Here is a 20,707-nt window from a genome sequence, read left to right as displayed (position 1 = left end):
CTGAAGTTTTACCTTATATCCTATAAACAGGCCAAAATGACCAAATAATGGCAAGAGTCAATGTTGGAGGGGTTGTAGAAAGACAGGCACATTGACACAGTGCTTGAAATATTTTGGAAAGCAATTTGGAATTATGGAAATAAAGTGACAAAAATGTCCATATCCTTTGAACCAGACACTCCATTACTGGGCTTATCTCCCAAGAAAGCTCTCAGTAAGAAAAAAGTATACATAAACTAAAAAATATTTGCAGTAGTACTTTTTGTGATGGCTAAGAATTTTTTGAAAAGAGATGTCCATTAATTAGAGAAGGGCTGAACAAACTGGTGTATATGAATATAATGGAAAATAGTTACATTCAGTAAAAAATGTGTTTTGAATACAGAGAAAAGTGGAAAACTCTATATGAAGTGATGCAGAGAGAAGTAAACAAAGCTAAGAAAACAATATACACAGTAGCTATAATATAAACTGAAAGAAAATGATGCACCAAAAAATTAAAAGTAAATGTGACAAAATTATAAAGATCAAGTGGGACTTGAATAAAGAGATATGAGAAGATACCCCCAACCTATTCCTTTGTTGGAGGTAGAAGGTACACAGGTATTTCACATTGCACATGCTTTCAGACTTTTTCAATGTATTGATCAGTTGTGCTGACTTTTTATTTCCTCTCCAAAAAACACTACTTGTCATATGAGATGGGTCTCTGGGAGAAGGAGAAGGGGAGATACTTGGGATACTATTGGGTAAGAAACAGAATACAATACAGTAAAAACTTTTTAAAAAAGTTAAAAAGAAAAGATAGCAGCCCACATCTCTTAGAAAGGGCACAATAGAAATAAAAATAAACCTCCTAAAAGAAATCCCCAAACAAAAACTATTAAGACTATGACAGTTAAAATTCAGAATTACTAGGTCAAAGAAAAAAATACTGAAAGTTAAAAAAAAAAACCTCAAGAACCAAGGATCCACAGTTAGGATCACAGATGATTTAGTGGCCACCACTAAAAACAAACAAAGAGCTTGGAACTACGTTCATTCCAGAAGGCAAAGGATATAAGCCAAACATATCTTAACCCAACAAAACTGAATAGAATCCGACAGGGGGAAATAAAAAAGACCAAAGCTGCACAGAAACTTTAAAGTTGAAGCACAGTAGTTAAGAAATATAAAATGGCAAAAACAAACAATGATAAAGGATGAAACAAAGATAAATTGCTTACATTCTACTATGGAAAGATGATATATGTGTCCCCTCTAAAGCCTATCACCATTAAGACAGTCTAATTAGAAAAGACATGGCAATAGATATGGATGTCTTGATTATCTTAAGAGTGGTGAAAGGGCAGCAGTTAAGATGGCAGAATAAAAGTAAACAAATGTCAAATTTTCCCCAAAACTTCTCTTATAAAATAACTATACAAAAAACCAAAAATAACTCTGAGTGGAAAAGCCTCAAGAAAGTCACAGTGAATGATTTTTCCAGCTCAGGGCAGCTTAGGAAGACAGAAAAAGTTCTGCACACCCTGGGGTGAGGAATGGCCAGGAGTGCAATACCATGGAAACAGCGTGTGGCCAGAGAAGCATTGGCTGTAGGTTGTGGGGTAGCAGCAACAGCCATGGATGGTAAAGGGACAGAACATCTGGTTAGAAAGAGGTACCCGGAGATCACTGTACCAACACTGGGAGCAGGATGGAGTATCTTTTGGCAGCTCTATCACCCATTACCCAATTCCAAGGTGCAATTCCAGGGCAGGGAGGGGCAGTCACAGACACAAAAGAGTAAAGGTCCCACGTAGGTAAGGACTAAAGTACAGACCAGGAGGGCAATGAAAAGACCTCTCCCCAGATCACACCAACTTGGAGACACTAAAAACTTACACACCATTAGATCAAGCTGTGAAAGCAGGATATAAAAGACAAAAGGTCAAGCCAATCATTCCTACTCCAACCTACTCCCACAGTGAGCAGAGCCCAACACTATGTTAAAGTCCAAAGTCAATAAGTAGGATTGAAAAATGAGTAAACAACTAAAAAAGAACCTGACCATAAAAAAACAACTATGGTGACAGGAAAGCAAAATACAAATTCAGAAGATAACAACCACTTGAAAACATCTATAAACAAAGCCTCAAAGAAAAAAAAATGAAGATTGGACACAAGCTAACAAGAATTCCTAGAAGAGCTAAAGAGAAAAAAACTGTTTTGAAGAAAATCAAGAGTAGCAGAGAAAAAACTTGGAAAAAAAATGAGAATTATGTAAGAAAATTATGAAAAGAAGATTAATAACTTGATAAAAACACAAAATACTGAAGAAAATAACTCCTTAAAAATTAGAATTGGCCAAATGGTAAAAGAGGTACAAAACTTTACTGAAGAAAATAACTCCTTAAAAATAAGAATTGGTCTGGGCAAGCAATGTGGCACAGTAGACAGAACACTGGCCTTGGGGTCAGGAGGACCTGAGTTCAAATTTGGCTACTGACACTAGACACTTACTAGCTGTGTGACCTGGGCAAGTCACTTAATCCAAATTGTCTCACCAAAAAAAAAAAATTAGATTTGGTCAAGTTGAAGCTATAACTCCATGAGACATCAAGAAACAACAAAACAAAGACAAAAGAATGAAAAAAAAAATGGAAGAAACTATGAAATATCTCATCAAAAAAAATAACTAACAGAAAATAGATTAAGGAGAAATAATTTAAGATTTACTGGACTATCTGAAAACAATGATCAAAAAAAAGAGACTACCTATCATATCTGAAGAAATTACAAAGGAAAACTGTCCTGATGTTTTAGATCTAGAGGGCAAAATAAAAACTGAAAGAATCTAACAATCACCTCTTGAAAGAGATTCCAAAATGAAAATTCCCAGGAATATTACAGCCAAATTCCAGAGTTCCCACATCAAGGAGAAAATCTGCAACCAGCCAGAGGAAAAAAAAACATTCATACATTATGGAACCACAGTCAGAATCACACAAAGTTTAGCAGTTATCTTTGCAAAGGAGTGGGCTTAAAATATAATATTTCTAAAGTCAAAGGAACTAGGATTACAAAACAGGATTAACCTACCCAGCAAAACTAAGTATAATCCTACAGAGGACAAATGGATATTTAATTAGAGAATTTTCAAACATTCCTCATGAGAAGAACCAAGCTGAACAGAAAATCTGACATTTAAACACAAGACTCAAGAGCAGCGGAAAAAGGTAACCTGAGTGAGAAATCATAAGGAACATAATATGGCTAAATTGCTTCATATATTCCTATATGTGAAGATGATACATGTAAGAACTTTATCATCATTAAGGTAGTTAAAGGGAGTCTGCTTAGTTAGGGAGCATAAGTGTGTCTATTACACTACAACAATATCGAAAAAAGAAAAAGGACAGATGCACTGGGAGAAAGAGAGAGGAAGATGGGGAAAATCATATCATATATAACAGGTGCAAAAGGAAGAATTTTTACAATGAAGAATGGCAGTGGGGGGAGGGGAACAGGCAACACTTGAACCTCATTGTTGTCTGAAGTGGGAAGAACATATATATAAACACACAGACAAATTCATCCTATGCAACAAGGAATTAGGAGGGGAAAGAAAGGGAGGGCAGTGATAAGAGGGATGGTAGTTAAAGGTGGCATTGGATGGTTGGTTGTTGTCCTTCATTCTCGAGGAGGACCAGAATGGCATCATTATGTTGGGGTCAAGGTACAGTGTGTTGATCAGAACAATATGAGCTTGGAAGGCTCTACTACAGGCTGGGCACATATGTCCCCATGAACATCTGAAATGGAGATGGCTCTAAATTTGCTTCATTTGAGCGACTGCAATTCTGCTTTGCTCATAGAGTAGAGCACCTTCTTTGAAACAGCCACGTGCCATGCTGGACAGCCCTGTGCCAATGGCTCCCATGTCTCCCACTTGATCTGAGAGTTCTTCAGAGAGACCTTGACAATGTCCTTGTATCACTTCTTCTGTTTTCCATGTGAGCACTTGACTTGCAAGTTTTCTGTAAAATAATCTTTTAAGTATTAATTAGAAACTAAATAATCTAGTCCCCAAAAAATGAGTCAAACAACAAGTTACATAGAAACAATCAATAATTTCATAAAAATAATGATAACAATGAGACAACATACCAAAATTTATGGGATGAATCCAAAGAAGTACTTTGGGGAAATTTTGTAATTCTAAACACTTACATCAATAAAAGAGAGAGAATAGAACAATGAATTTGGGTATGCAGCTAAAAAACTAGAAAAAGAGCAAATTTTAAATCTCCGATGAAGCACCAAAATAAAAATCCTGAAACCAAAGGAGAGATTGATAAAACTGAAAATTAAAAAAAAAACTGAACTAATAAATTAAACTAGGAGCTCATTTTATCAGGGGAAAAAACATCAAAATAGATAATACACTGGCTAACTTGATTCAAAAAAAAAGAGAGAGAAAAATCATATTATAAGGATCAAAAATGAAAAAGGTAAAAACAATAAAGATGAAATTAAAGCATTAGGAACTATTTTGTCCACATGCCAATAAAAGTGACAGTCTTTATGAAATGGATAATTATAAAAATATAAATTACCCAGCGTAACAGAAAAGGAAACAGAATACTTGAAAAACTCTACTTAGAAAAAGTTGAATAAGATATAAATGAGCTCCCCTAAGACAAAAACTCCAAAACCAGATAGATTTACAAATAGATTTTACCAAACATTTAAAGATTAATTCTAATATAATACAGTATAAACTGCTTGAAAAAAAAATAGTTCTTCCAAATTTCTTCTCTCATATAAATATGGTTTTGATACTTAAGTAGGGAGAGCAAAAACAGAAAGAAAACAATATGCCACTGTCCCTAAAGAATATTAACACAAAAATTTCAATAACACATTAAAAAGGATATTAAAGCAATATATCACAAAGATCATAAACTATGACCAGGTGTGGTTTATACTAGAATGCAGGGCTGGTTGAATACTAAGAAAACTATAAACAGAATTGGCCACATGAATAACAAAAACAAAAACAAAATTATATCAATAGATGCAGAAAAGGCTTTTAATGAAGTCAATACCCATTCCTATTAAACACTAGAAAGCATAGGATGTGCAGAATAAGTATGGAAATTTTTGGACATAACCAATGCAGAAATTTGTTTTGCTTGACTCTGCATGTTTGTAAAAGGGATTTTGTTTTTCTTTTGTTCTCACAAGAAAGAATGAGATACAAAGGTCAGATTTTTTTGACTGAAAAAAAAATTGAAGAAAATTAAAGGAAAAAAGCAATCTCAAAGAAATTACTTAGATTAGCATCTCACAATATATAACAAGATAACCTCCAAATGCATATAAGACCTAAATATAAAAAATATAAACAAATTAGAAGAAAGAGTGACCTTTCACAACTACAGTTAAAAGAAGATTTCTGGATCAAACAAGGGACAGAGAGAATAACAGAAGAGTAAATGGACAATTCTGATTACATAAAATTCAAAACTTTTGCACGAACAATAACACTATATAAAGAATTAGAAGGGAAAAAGTTATAACAGAGGGAAAATCATTGTAGCAAACTTCTCTGATAAAGGTCTTATGAACTAGATATACTATATAAGGAATTAATACAAATACAAAAGGACAGAAGCTATTGCCCACTAGATAAGTAGTGAAAGGATATGAAAAGACACCTTTCAAGGGAAGGAATACAAGTTATTAACAACCATATGGATAAAGTCCTCCAAATTACTACTAATAAGATGAACAAATATAAAACTACTCAAGAAACTCTACCTCAAATTTTCTTGACTGGCAAAAAAGGAAAAAGACAATTGTGAAAGGTCTGTAGTAGGACAAAATGCCTGTTGGTAAATCCATGCAAGTACTCCACCAATTTTGGACAGCAATTTGGAACTACACCCCCAAAGTTGCTAACCTTTAGCCTTTGATTCAGTGATACCACTACGTGCCAAAATATTCCAAAGAGATTAAGGTCAGAAAGAACCCATGTATACAAAAATATTTATAGCAGCACCTTTTGTTGTAATAATGAATTAGAAACTTGTATGTATCAATTTGGGAATGGCTGAACAAATAATGGTATACAAACGCAATGAAATATTACTGTACTATAATAAATGACAAAGGGACAGATTCAGAAAAACTAGGAAGATTGGTATAAACTTCTGCAGAGTGAAGTGAGAAGAATCAGTTTTAAAAAATGTATATACTGACCATAACAATATAAAGAAAAATAATTTTCAAAGAACAACGAACTTTGAAGAAGCAAACCTCCTATCTCTTGATTGAGAGACGATGGAAATGTAGGTTCAGAACAAGACATTCACTTCTGTACACATTTTATTTGTTTCACTATACTTATCAGTTATAATAGAAGGCTCTTATTTTACTTTTGGAGGAGAATTTGGGAGGACAGTACTAGTAATAGGGGGAAAAGAAAGAAAAGACAAAACATATGCCAATGCAACATTTAAAAAACACAGAAGAATAGAAAGAAGTTCAAAGAAAGCACATGCAAGACAGGTAATGCTGGTGCTACAGTGTTAAATAAATCATACACATATATACACATGCATACACACATTATTTTAAAATTGTTTACAAAAGACTGATGGCTTCATGCACAGTCTTCTTTTTCTGGCCTTCTCTGTCCATGGAAATGCTCATGTATGCTGATGGCTTTCTAATTTATAATTAAAAAAAAAAAAATTTAAGAGAATTTTAAAAACATTTGTTGAAATATGCCCTGCTCAAGTTTCACAAATTCAGGCCTACATAAGTTTTGCATAAGGATTTAATTATCCATTTCTTCTGTATACTATAATGTATGATGCAATGCTAACATCACAAAACTGCTAGAACAAAATTAAAAATCCAACATTTTTAAATCAGTATTTTAAAGTGGAATAAATTCATATAACTAATCTGTTAATTGTATTTGTTTTAGTTTGGAAATGGGTATGGATATTATTAAACATATTTAAGTATCACGATTTCTGGTGTGTTTTTTTCTGGGGGGAGGAGGGGCTAGGCAATGGGGTTAAGTGACTTGCCCAGGGTCACAAAGCTAGTGACTGTTACGTGTCTGAGGCCAGATTTGAACTCAGGTCCTCCTGACTCCAGGGCCAGTACTCTATCCACTGCACCACCTAGCTGCCCCTCTGATGTTATTTTTTTTTCCCCCACTTCGAGTCACTTTTGGTTTTTTTAGCAGCACCTTTTGTTGTAATAATGAATTACTTTCTGGTGTTATTTTTAAAAGGAATAAAAAAATATCAGAAAAGCCTTTTAAAATTCCCAACTGTAGACGAAATGGGCTTCTGAATAATTTGAACTAAAATTCCTTTTTGATATTATAGTATGTATAGCATTGACAAAAGACATATAAGGAAAACACATAAGGAAAAGAACCCCACAACCAAAATCAATTCCATATGTTTTGTCATCTAAGAAATATCACAGCACCTAAAACTACATCAGACGAACAGCAGGTTTTAAGCCTACCCTACCTCTTGTCTCCTGGCTCTTAGTCTTCCTCTTGCATATTTTCTTTTTTCTAAGACCGTCTTAATACTAACCTTTTCTATTCCCGAATTCCTAACTCACTTTTAGAAAAAAACATAACACTACACTCAGGAAAGCTCCTCCCACATCATTTGGCTACAGCAGCTAACTACTGAAAACCTATATTACCAAAAGCCATGACTCATTTAGGGTTTGATCTGACACCAGAGGTAGTAAAACAGACAGCCACTGAGAACACAACATGTAACAAGAGGGGCAAAATAAGGGACACTTTTTAAATACTTATGCTTCCATGGATCTCTAATTGCAGAAATGCAGGCGGTCCCTTCTCCATTCAGGACCTCTCATTCTGAGACTCTTATCAACATCCCTTCCATAAAGGTGCATATTTTACTAGCAGAAAATTCAGCTTTTCATGTCACACAACTACCTTACTTTATGCTGCGAAGTTACATATGTTAGAAGGAAGGATTACAGCCTCTGATGGACAGTAAGACACAAAGAGCAAAATTTTCAAAGCATGCTTAGTAGTGGGCAAATACTTTGTACTGAGTGTCTTAATTGAACAAGAATTAATGACAAACAAATAATGAAGAACACTGACTTAAGAGAGCTATTTAGATATCTTCTAAGGAAAAATATACTAATAAAAAATTCACAGTAATAGAGAAATTTGTCCTCATGTTTCCTTGAAGCTGACTTAATAGTATCTGCATTTGTTCCAACAGTTGCCCAAATTCCTCACTGATTAAATTATTCAAACTTCCCTTTGTTTTCCAGGGAATGAAGCTACTAAATATCTTCTTACCCATATCTGATTGTTTTGGTTTCCGGGTAAAAGATGGATCACTGTTACAGCATCAGACATCACAGTGATGAATGGTCAGCCCTAAAGCAAGGAAGACCTGGCTGGGTTCAATAGTCTCTGGTATTGACCACACGACCCTGGAGAAGACACTGAACCTCTCCACACCCCTAAGATGACTAGCTGCATAAAAGTTACTGATCCATCGGTACAGGTTGTTTCCTAACCAGGTGTTCTAATGAAATCACAGTTCAAGACAATGAAAAACAAAAACCCACAACATTCATGATGCTCCCTAAAGGATGAATTCCATTTCTTCCAAACTCTGTCATGACAAAGAATAACCTGACATTAACCTAACTTCCAACAACAGCTGTTGCTGAGTAAAATAGTATTTGGAACAGCCAAGAAATTCCCCTATCTTCATAAAAGACAGTTGGAGCTAATTATAAGTATACTTGATACAGTTGGATTGTAATATTTTAGGCACTTACCAGACTTATATGTTTGTTGTAAGACGTATACATATGCGAAGCCATCATTTCCACTGTGGTGAGCTTCTGTGGCTGAAGCAAGGAATTTAACCTATCCACAATACTAATATCCAGTTCACAGAACACTGGATTTAATTTAATGTGCAATTCTGCTTTCTGAGGAACTGAACTAAGTCGTGCCTGACTGCCCTAAAAAGAAGGAAAGAGTAATAACATCATTAGCAAAATAACAGTGACACGAATAACAACATAATAACAATACCTAGCATGTACAGAGCTCTTTAAAGCTTGCAGAGCACTTTAATAAAGATTATCATTTTATTTCATCCTAATAAAATAATCATAAGCAAAAGACATATATAAGTGATCTGATAATTCTCTATTTAAATTAGAAAAAGTAAATTTGATATTAAATCAAAAATAAAACTTACTTGGGGTCCTCTATTATCAGAATGTTTATAATGAAGCTGAAGACATGTTGGGGGATGTGAATTACTTTCTTTCTTGGAATGGAACCTTAAAAGCTAAAAATAAAAAGCAACAACATGTAAAATATTTAACTATGAATGACATTTATCCTGAAAGCTTCTACTCATTTTTCTAAAGTATCACCGAATAAACTGTTTCTCAGAGTCTTCATTATTTCATGACAAAAGAAAATAACTCCAGAAATAATCTTTTCAAAAAATATAAAAGCATCACAAAACAGGAAAATGATAAATGTTGGAGAAGATGTGGGAAAATTGGAACACTAATGAATTGTTGGTGGAGTTGTGAAATGATCCAACCATTTTGGAGAACAATTTGGAACTATGGCCAAAGGGCTATAAAAATATGCATACCCTTTGACCCAGCAATAGCACTTCTAGGGCTATATCCCAAAGGGATCATACAAATGAGAAAAGGACCCACATGTACAAAAATATTCATAGCAGCTCTTTTTGTGGTGGCAAAGAATTGGAAATTGAGAGGATGCCCATCAATTGGAGAATGGCTGAACAAGCTGTGGTATATTAATGTAATGGAATACTATTGTGCTGTAAGAAATGATGAACAGGCTGACTTCAGAAAAACCTGGAAAGACTTGAATGGTCTGATGCTGAGTGAAGTGAGCAGAACCAAGAGAACATTGTACACAATAACAGCCACACTGTGCAACGACTAATATTGATTAACTTAACCCTTCCCAGCAATACAAGGATCTAAGACATCTCCAGATGCCTCATGATGGAAAATGCTATCCACAACCAAACAAAGAACTATGGAAGTTGAACTGCTATTTTTTTTCTCTTCTATTGAGTTTTGTTTCCTCTTTCTGATGGTTCCTCCTATTAGTTTTAATTTTTACTTACAATATCATTAATGTGAAAATATAGTTAATAGGAATGTAAATGTATAGCCTATAACAGATTGTGCGCCACCTTGGAAAGGTTGGTGGGAAGGGGGAGAAAAATTTTAAACTCAAAAGCTTATGGAAGTGATTACTAATAAATCAAAATAAATTAATAAAATAAAAAAATATATAAAAGACTAACAGTGGCCAAATGAAAAATATAAATACGCTGTCTGAATCACTAACATAACTATCAAATCTATGCATTAAATTGTCAAGGATTTTATTTCTTTTCTAAACCATTTGTTCTACTTTGAAAGGCAGCATAGTATGGTAGAAAGAGCAGAAGGCTAGTGGTGAGAAAGCCTGAATTTGATTCCCAGCTCTGCCATTTACTCATTGTATAACCACAATAAAGTCAATTAATTTCTCAGCATTATCAGTAAAAGAATAATAATTCTGCTACCTATCTCAGAGAGCATTTATGAGTAAAGTGCTTCATAAGTTGTACAGTGATACATGAGCAAATTATTATAATTCCATACTTTGATATTTCAAGTATCTGTGGTTTCATACATCTAGGTTATTCTTCTACTTTTACTGACACAGATCATTAACCCTCCACATCTTAGTGGACGATTTAAGAAGTTACTGTAGCAAAAAATATTTAATAGCTGATAGCCAATCCTCTAGTGATAAGTATCTCTGAACTTATGCTGGTTCTTAGATAACAGGCACAAAGTACATGCCTGGACCATATTTAAAGATTGGTGGGACTTGCACAGCTTGTGCTCCACTGCCTTTCAAGAATTCAGCATCTCTGGTGCAATGATGAGGAATGAGAAGCTTAAATCAATATATTTAAAATAATCGTTACTTGGTTAATAAGGATCTTGGACAAAGACACTCTGAGTCTTGCTTCCCTAAGGAGGTTGGACTGGTTGATTTCTAAGGTCCCTTGTACTTCTAAATACTATGATATATGTCTAGACTTACATTCTAAAAATTTAGCTAAAGCTACTTTGAAGATGAGTGAAGTGAAAAGGTATTTTTTTCCAATTTGGCATCCAGGAATAAGGAAATTCAATGGAAAACTTTTGCAGATTCCTACAATGTCCTTTAAAAACTTACATAAAAATATAGTATAACATACATACACGTAACAAAAATGCACTACTTTTTTTATACATGCCACATTCCATATACTTCTGAAAAAAAAATTGATCTCTATAAACTTTTCAAATACTTAATTTGTTTAGAAAAAAAACATTAAAATACAAGTATCATACCTCCGTGTAGTGTGCAGAAACAGTCTGAGAATCAGTAGGAAATAGGCACTCCAAAAGCTCCATTTGTCCAACTGACATATCAGTACTAAAATACTGAGAAGCTGATCTTTGCCTTTGTTCATAGGATATTTTGATGCCAGTACCAATAAATCTGTTGTGAAAAATATAATAACTGAAAAAATTCACCTACTTGAGAATAAAAACTATATAACTGTTAGCTCAGACTTGCCCTTAAGAAATGATACTGAGGGGGGCAGCTAGGTGGCGCAGTGGATAAAGCACCGGCCCTGGATTCAGGAGGACCTGAGTTCAAATCCAGCCTCAGACACATAATACTTCCTAGCTGTGTGACTCTGGGCAAGTCACTTAAACCCAGTTGCCTCACTAAAAAAAAAAAAATGATACTGAGCGAGGCGGGGCCAAGATGGCAGAGTAAAAGCAGTGACTTGCTTGAGCTCTCTCTCCTAAACCCCTCCAAATACCTGTAAAAATTGGCTCTAAACAAATTCCAGAGTAGCAGAACCCACAAAAACACAGAGTGAAACAAATTTCCAGCCCAAGACAATCTGGATGGTTGACTGCAAAGGTCTATTGCGCTGGGCTGAGAGAAGAGGGCACTTCAGCATGGGCCCCATAGGCAAAGACCAGGCCTCAGCAAACCTGGAGCAGTCCTCAGGGGATTGAATCAAGGGGAGATGTGGCAGTTTCCAGACTTCTAAACCCACGAACGCCAAAGACAAATTAAAAGGCCAGTAGAAAAGGTGTGTCTGACTGCAGCGGGAGAGGAGCTCAGTCCCAGTCCCGGTCCTAGTCCCAGGGGAGCAGGTGCTTCCAGAGCTCTCAGTCCACAGATGGAGGGGGGATCAAGCAGCTGATCAGAGGGGGATTGCAGGGATCTCTTTGCTGGTGCTGAAGCAGGATTCTCTTGCTCTGCCTGTGCTTGGCTCTGGGTTGCAGTCTTGGGTGGCAGTCCTGGGGCAAGGAGGAGCACTGGCACAGCAGAACTTGTGGCAACAGTGGAAAGAGAATCCTCCTCACATTTCCAAGGCAGAAAAGAGGGCTTGTGATCACTCACAGACCAGAGCACAGGCCAAGAAAAGAGTAAACACCTCACCCTTGATCGTACCACCTTGGATAAACTGAAAATTTACAGGTTCCTAGAATTATCTCTGAAAACTGCTACACAAAACCCCCAAAGCTTGGGACAGCACATTCTCCACACTGCAAGCAGACCCCTACCTTAACAAAGAATTTAAAACTCAAGTAATTGGCTGGGATCATAAGCAAACTGCACAAAAAAAAAGTCAGACCATAGAATCTTTCTTTGGTGACAAAGAAGATCAAAACATACAACCAGAAGAAGACAACAAAGTCAAAGCTCCTACATCCAAAGCCTCCAAGAAAAATATGAATCAGTCCCAGGCCATGGAAGAGCTGAAAAAGGATTTTGAGAAGCAAATAAGAGAAGTAGAGGAAAAACTGGGAAGAGAAATGAGAGTGAAGCAAGAAAATCATGAAAAACAAATCAGCAGCTTGCTAAAGGAGACCCAAAAAAAATACTGAAGAAAACAACACCTTAAAAAATAGACTAAGGGGCAGCTAGGGGGCACGACAGATAGAGCACCAGCCTTGGTTTCAGGAGGACTTGAGTTCAAAACCTGGCCTCAGACACATAATACTTACTAGCTATGTAACCCTGGGCAAGTCACTTAACGCCACTGCCTAGCCATAAATACATACATACATACATACATACATACATACATACATACATACATAAATTAAATAAGTGAATGAATGAATGGGTGAATGAATGAGGAAAGAAAGAAAGAAAGAAAGAAAGAAAGAAAGAAAGAAAGAAAGAAAGAAAGAAAGAAAGAAAGAAAGAAAGAAAGAAAGAAAGAAAGAAAGAAAGAAAGAAAGAAAAAGAAAATTAATTTGACTAGCCCAAATGGCAAAAGAGGTCCAAAAAGCCAATGAGGAGAAGAATGCCTTCAGAAGCAAAATTCACCAAATGGAAAAGGAAGTCCAAAAGGTCACTGAATAAAATATTTCCTTAAAAATTAGAATGCAGCAAATGAAAGCTAATGACTTTATGAAAAATCAAGAAATTATAAAACAAAACCAAAAGAATGGAAAAAATAGAAAACAACGTGAAATATCTCACTGGAAAAACAACTGACCTGGAAAATAGACCTAGGAGAGATAATTTAAAAATTATTGGACTATCTGAAAGCCAAGATCAAAAAAAGAGCCTACACATCATCTTTCAAGAAATTATCAGAGGAAATTGCCCTGATATTCTAGAATCAGAGGGTAAAATAGAAATTGAAAGAATTCACCCATCACCTCCTGAAAGATATCCCAAAAGAAAAACTCCTAGGAATATTATAGCCAAATTCCAGAGTTCCCAGGTCAAGGAGAAAATATTGCAAGCAGCCAGAAAGAAACAATTCAAGTATTGTGGAAACACAATCAGGATAACTCAAGATTTAGCAGGTTCTACATCAAGGGACCGGAGGCCTTGGAATACAGTATTCCACAGGTCAAAGGAGTAAGGATTACAACCAAGAATCACCTACTCAGCAAAACTGAGTATAATCCTGCAGGGGAAAAAATGGATATTCAGTGAAATAGAGGACTTTTAAGCATTCTTGATGAAAAGACCAGAGCTGAACAGAAAATTCTACTTTCAAATACAAGACTCAAGAGAAGCATGAAAAGATAAACAGGAAAGAGAAATCATAAGGGTCTTATTAAAGTTGAATGCTTACATTCCTACATGGAAAGATGACATTTGTAACTCATGAGACCTTTGTCAGCCTTAGAGTAGTTGGAGGAGAAAAAAATTATAGGGCTAGATAGACAGACAGACAGACAGACGGCACAGGGTGAGTTGAAGATGAAGGGGTGATAACTAAAAAATAAAATTAAGAGGTGAGAGGATTATACTAGGAGAAGGAGAAAGGGAGAGGTAGATGGGGTAAATTATCTCACACAAAACAGACAAGAAAAAGCTTTTACAGTGGAGGGGAAGAGGGGGGAGGTGAGAGGGAATGAATGAACCTTACTCTCATCGGATTTGGCTTAAGGAAGGAATAACATACACACTCAACTGGGTATGGAAAACTATCTTACCCTACAGGAAAATAGAGTAGAAGGGGATAAGAGAGTGAGGGGATGATAAAAAGGGAGGGTAAACTGGGAAAGGGGGTAATCAAAGGCAAACATTTCTGAGGAGGGACAGGGTCAAAGGTGAGAATAGAATAAACGGGGTGGGATAGGATGAAAGGAAATATAGTTTTCCACAACATGACTATTATGGAAGTGTTTTGCATGAGTACACATGTATAACCTGTGTCGAGTTGCTTGTCTTCTCAATGAGGGTGGGTGGGGAGATAGGAAAGGAGAAAATTTGAAACCCAACATTTTAAAAACAAATATTAAAAACTGTTTTCACATGCAACTGGGAAATAGGTTATACAAGCAATGGGGTATAGAAATATATCCTGCCATATAGGAAAACAGAAGGGGAAGAGGATAAAGGGGGTGGGGGGGGCAGGTGACAAAAGGGAGGGCAGATTAAGGGAAGGGGTATTCAGAATGCATGCTGTCTTGGAGTGGGAGGAGGGGTGAAATGGGTAGAAAATTTGGAACTCAAAATCTTGTGGAAGTGAATGTTGAAAACTAAAAAGAAAAAAAAAAGAAATGACACTGAACACCCACAGTATCACTATTTTTGATCCTTCACACCCCTGAACCTCAATAGTCTTTGTCTCACTCCTCTTTTACAGCACCTGCCTCACAGTTATTTGTGTATTTTTTCCTCTCTCACCTACTGAATTTCAAGCTCCCTAAAGGCAAGAACTACATGAATATCTTATTTACCCTCATAGTAACTACCACAAATGCCATTAAATAAATGTCAACTTATCTGCCAAGTCTGACAAGTTTCCAACAATTATCATTGCTAACATTTCTGAAGATGTTAAATGTAAAGATAAAATGCTCACTTTTTTCACAGGATGAAAAATTACCTCCCTATGCTTGCTAGTGAACAATTATTATCATAGATATATATACTATTACTCCTCTATCACCTTATCAACATTTATACTGTAATACATATTTACTTTCAAACATTTAAAAAGCAAGATACTTTTTGATAGCTTCTCAAAGTATGTGTTTTATCATAAGAAATCAAATGAGGTCTATGTCTGTTCTGTGAGACATAAAAGTAATTTATAATCTCTATGGTTCCTTTCTATTGCTTTTTCTTTTAGTTTCTGTTGTTAGACTTTTATCCCCTTAAACTAGGAATATAGAGGGTAAAAGGTAAAGATCATAAAGACTGGTAGGTGGTAAAAGCTGATGGTCAATATAAATTTTATAAACTTTTTGCATGGAAAGGGGGAGGAAAGTATATCAAGAGAAAATTAGTTCTTGATTCAAAATTAATGTTTTACATATTAAATGATCAAAGAATAAATGGCAAAAATAATTATTTTGGGGGCAGCTAGGTGGTGCAGTGGATAGAGCACCGGCCCTGAAGTCAGGAGTACCCCAGTTCAAATGTGGCCTCAGACACATAACACTCACTAGCTGTGTGACTCCAAGCAAGTCACTTAATCCCAACTGCCTCACAAAAAAAAAAAAACTACTTCCTATCTTTAATCTACTTGTTCTAAATTACTGCACACTAGAGTGATGATCAAAGTTATTATCATAAAAAGTACACTTACAAATGTTTACTGTAACTGCCTATTTAGCCTCTACTTGTGTGGATCAAAAGTAAGAAACTAAGATTCTATGTATGTCTTCAACCCACTTCATATTGCTTCTGGCCAACTTTAAGTTTTAATTCATTTTTTGTTTCTTCCACTAAATCTGTACCATTTGCCCATTAGAGTAAGTGGTAGTAACAACTATAAACTACTAAGTTGGAATGGCACCAAAGCATGAAAAATAATATCTTAAAATAAGGTTGCATAACATCAAGGCAGGGGAGAAATAGGAAAATCTAGATTGCATATATTATATTTATATGAAAACTCTGTTCCTGAAAAACCCAAATATGCTAGATCACAACATACATATGTACAGAACATTGTAACATTCATTTTCCATTCATTTATACTTAAAGGTTGGATTTAAAATATGATCTGCAATAAATTACAAAGTTTACCTTAAAAATCACTACTTAGTTTTTACTTACTCCAACAGCAAAAATTTTAAAACTACACATACCTAAGGTGGTCATGAGAGCAAGCCTCTCCAAACACTTCTCTGAAGGATGCAAAATCATGTGCCAGAAATCTTACTGGATCAATCTTTTCTATGCAATTAAAGAAATATAATGCCATTGGAGTCAATGGATTAAGGTTCAGAGAAGTTTCAGGTGGTGATAAAGGATCGATGTGAAGTACAGAGGCTGAAAAAGTTCCCACAGCTAATCTAAAAATAAGTTCAGGCCTGGATTCATCCAGTGAAACAGATCTGGAAGGAAGAGCTGAAACACACAAATAAATTTCAAAATTATCTGCTATAAATTTAATTTTCAATAGCAATATACAACATCAAAATTTGTAAAACATTTACTCATGTAATAACTTAAAAAAATAAGATGATCACAACAGTTTAAGTGGTGTCAGGAAACATTTTTTAAAAAGAAAAGAAATTCAGTTATCCATCTGTATCTCATATCCAGTTTCATGATACCTGAAGGAGGAAAGAATGTTACAGGAGTAAATGTGTAAACAAGGCTTTTGCAATTTAAAAAAAAAAACTGAAAAAAGCTAAAGATTAACCAAAATCTGCTCACCAAATCTTCCTTTATGCCTTGTTTATTTCAATTAAGTTTGCAGAGAAGAAACCTGAGGTTCTCTTTTAAGGAAAGTATAAACAGTAAAACAAAAATCAGATAGTTAAGACTCCTACACTGCAATAACAAAATGTAATTTTTATGGTGTTATGCTTTCACTAAAAATATTAATATTTAACAGATATCTATGTTGAGATAACATAAAATTAATAGTTCAACTGCTTCATTTTCTTCATAAATTATACTGAATTGCCTAAACTAGCATTTTGTATTATGATGGGAACATGAAAGCTGCAGCAATGGTAATCTGTAAATAAATCAAAGATTCTCAACTGGCAGATATAGTAAGGAAAGGATGAATGAAAAAAAGTCACTTTTGTTTTTACTTACAAGTCCTTTGTAAAGATGTCTGGTGAATTAAGTTGGATGAAAATGGAGGTCCTTTGATTGGTTGTTCCTCTTTATGCTGATCAAGAAAGTCACCCCAAGTTGGCTGAAGCTATAATAGAAAAACAGAGCTGCAGCACAAAAATGCATATTTTCTGAAGAACACAGTAACAACAACCCAATAACCAGAATAAGTTATAATTTACCACAGTGGCACTCAGTGGAGATCCTGCTGGAGTATTTGTGAATGTACTAGTTAAGGAGAGATCAAGATCCATATTTGGGGGATCTCCAAGAGGAGGAAGAGATGAGAGACTATGGGACATATCCATATCAGCCATGGAGAAGAAAACTTCTTCTTCTGGGAAAAAATATATTTTGTTAATTTCATTGTAAATGCACAAAATCTAATTTTTAAAATAAAGTGGCATACTGTAAATAATTCCATATTTTGAAGTTTAGAAATGTACATTATTATTATTTTTAAAAAACTTTTTTGTATTGGGGAAATAGTAAATAGAAAGAAAAAAATAATTCAATAGTTCAGTGGAACCAGAATTCCATCAACGGAGATACTCTTTCCAGTTGCGAAGATCACAACCAATCTATCTATTCTTTCTCATCCAGTGCAATTTCTATCAAACACCTCCTATAAGGCTTCCACAGAAGACCCCATCCAACATGCCTCTGACCATCTGAATCCAAACTCACAGAACAAATCCCCTCAATTAAAGGATTTGTTCTGTAAAACTTGGACTCAGTTAAAATGTCACACCCAAGGACCTAGAAGGCCACATGTGGTCCGCGAGTCTGCAGGGTCCCCACCCCTCTCTAGGACTTTTAACATATGTGGTCCGCGAGTCTGCAGGGTCCCCACCCCTCTCTAGGTCTTTTAACATTATTATTAATGAAAAACACAAGCCTGTCATGCTTGACCAGGCTTTTTCTAGGCCTTGCCCATGCCTGCAGCGAAGTAACCTGAGCCACAAGAATGGTACAACAGCCTGGAAGTATGACCTTGAACTTTCTTATCACCAGCCTTCTTCAACAGACCTCTCCCCATTCATTGATACTCTGCCTGAGCTCATTAGAGTATGATTAATATCGGTCTACTCCCTTAGTGAGAGATAGGTGAGAACCCTAGCCTCACCTATCCAATCCCTCATTCCTCACCACCTCAACTTTACTCCCTAATGCCCCATGTGTCTCACTCCAGATCTGCCCATTCATTCTATTATACTTCTAGAGTCCCCGCTGTATAATTAACAAACTCCTTTTCATTTTAACTCTCTTTTGTTATCTTTTCTTTCACCTTCTGACACTGGACACTGCATCACCTGCCATCCTTTCCAGTATCGGCTTCACTGTGTCCCATATTTCTTTAAGTCATTGGTCCCAATAACTCAGACTATTTCTTGTTCCCCATGACCACTTCCGACTCTCTTGTAACTACCGCCACTTGCCAATCTACTCTCCCCTTTTAGGTTCATGATATCCAAATTACATCTAATCCAAATTCTGGTGCCCTTTATCTACAAACTCCCAGGACGTTCTTCCTCCCTTCTCAATGAGTTTAGCGCCTCACAGTAACCCTCTCCACCCAAACTCCTGCTTTCATACAGCATACTTCTTACATGCTGATATTCCTTCAAATACAGTTCTTCGGTCTATTAAACTCCCATGACCTACTCCTCCATTCCATTTCAACTACATACTAAGATTGTTATCTTGCCACCACAAGTGGTTCCATTTTTGAATTCAAGAACTACAAAATTCCTTTATCATTCCATCTCTCCCTTTGCCTTACAACCCTAAAACTATTCATCCTCACTCCAACATCCAACCTTCATTACTCTTTCCCAGGCTATACACTCTCCACCTTTCTCAGTGTCAATCTCTTGGTGAACCAATTCAATTCTACAATATCCTCTACTCCCAAACTCCTTAGCCCTTGGTCTCATGCCTTGCCAAAGCTCAATCCTGATTCCTGCACAACCCTCCTTTATTCCTAGTCATGTGCTACAGAAGAGAACTAGAAGTCATTACACCACACTCCATGGGTACACCAAAAACCTATCTAATGTTTTTTAATTATTTTTTTATTTCTCTGTACTTGACAAACATCAGTTAATATGAACATTTATAACAGAGTGTTTTAGAAGTCTCAGTTCAGTTTTAAGCCTATTATTAGCTTTTGTTTTAAGCTTATTAACTTAAAACTGAACTAAGACTTCATGGACACCCTATATATGTAAAGAACAGAAAAAAGAGGATAGTTTATAAAATCATAAATCTTTATTACAAACTGCTTGTATTTTTTTAAGCATATAATTCAACATATTAGTTTTAAAGTCATCTTTGTTTCTGTGTGCCCATCCAAACAACCTGTTCTCTTCTGTGTATTTTGATAAATATTTCAATGACCCTCTAATTTCTTTTCCTCCTTTTTTGACATTTCTATCATTCAGGCCCCTTTTCCTCCTTTCTTCCATCCCTAAATACTGCCCCAGATTTTTTTTTTAAATTCCCATTTAAACAAATAAGCATAATCAAATAAAAAAAAAATAATGAGCATAGTGAAAACAATTCACATATCAGGTATCCAAAAATGCACACCTCATTCTGAATCTCAGATCCAACGCCTATTGGTCAGGAAGCAAATAGCATGCTTCATCTTTGGTCCTCTGGAGTAGTGCTTGATCATCGTCCACTGGTTAGAGTTCTTAAATCTTTCACATTTGTTTTCTTTATAATATCATAATCACTTTATTATTTTCCAACCTCAAATGGGCCCTCACATTTGTAAGGCAATCCTTCGTACTCCTCCTTAACCAAGTCAATACTCCACTAAACACAGTGACCATTCCAAATATTCTCTTTGTTCTTCAAGTCTCCCATGTTATCTCCTCCACCATTCCTCTCAGCTAGGAAAGTGGTCTCAAAGTTGACTGAAAAAATTCAGGCTATTTGACAACAGGGCATTCTCTATTTCTCATATTTCCCACATCATAGTCTACTATC

At 35.6% G+C, this 20,707-nt stretch overlaps 1 protein-coding gene across 1 annotated transcript in view; it reads right to left on the bottom strand.

Moving 5' to 3' along the window:
- Positions 1-20,707, bottom strand: part of ATG2B (autophagy related 2B) — a 150,306-nt gene that overhangs the window by 68,105 nt on the left and 61,494 nt on the right. The window contains exons 9-14 of the mRNA XM_021007314.2: positions 17,893-18,047; positions 17,690-17,798; positions 16,726-16,987; positions 11,479-11,629; positions 9,288-9,380; positions 8,857-9,045 (exon numbers count right to left, since the gene is read on the bottom strand). Coding sequence (XP_020862973.1) covers positions 8,857-9,045; positions 9,288-9,380; positions 11,479-11,629; positions 16,726-16,987; positions 17,690-17,798; positions 17,893-18,047 — 959 coding nt within the window. The remainder of the gene's footprint in view (positions 1-8,856; positions 9,046-9,287; positions 9,381-11,478; positions 11,630-16,725; positions 16,988-17,689; positions 17,799-17,892; positions 18,048-20,707) is intronic.

Source organism: Phascolarctos cinereus, unplaced genomic scaffold, assembly GCF_003287225.1.
Source record: "Phascolarctos cinereus isolate Bilbo 61053 unplaced genomic scaffold, phaCin_HiC Scaffold_2;HRSCAF=192, whole genome shotgun sequence".
Taxonomy (NCBI): Eukaryota; Metazoa; Chordata; class Mammalia; order Diprotodontia; family Phascolarctidae; genus Phascolarctos; species Phascolarctos cinereus.
Note: the sequence above shows the minus strand (reverse complement) of the source record. Positions and strands in the feature narration are given on the sequence as shown.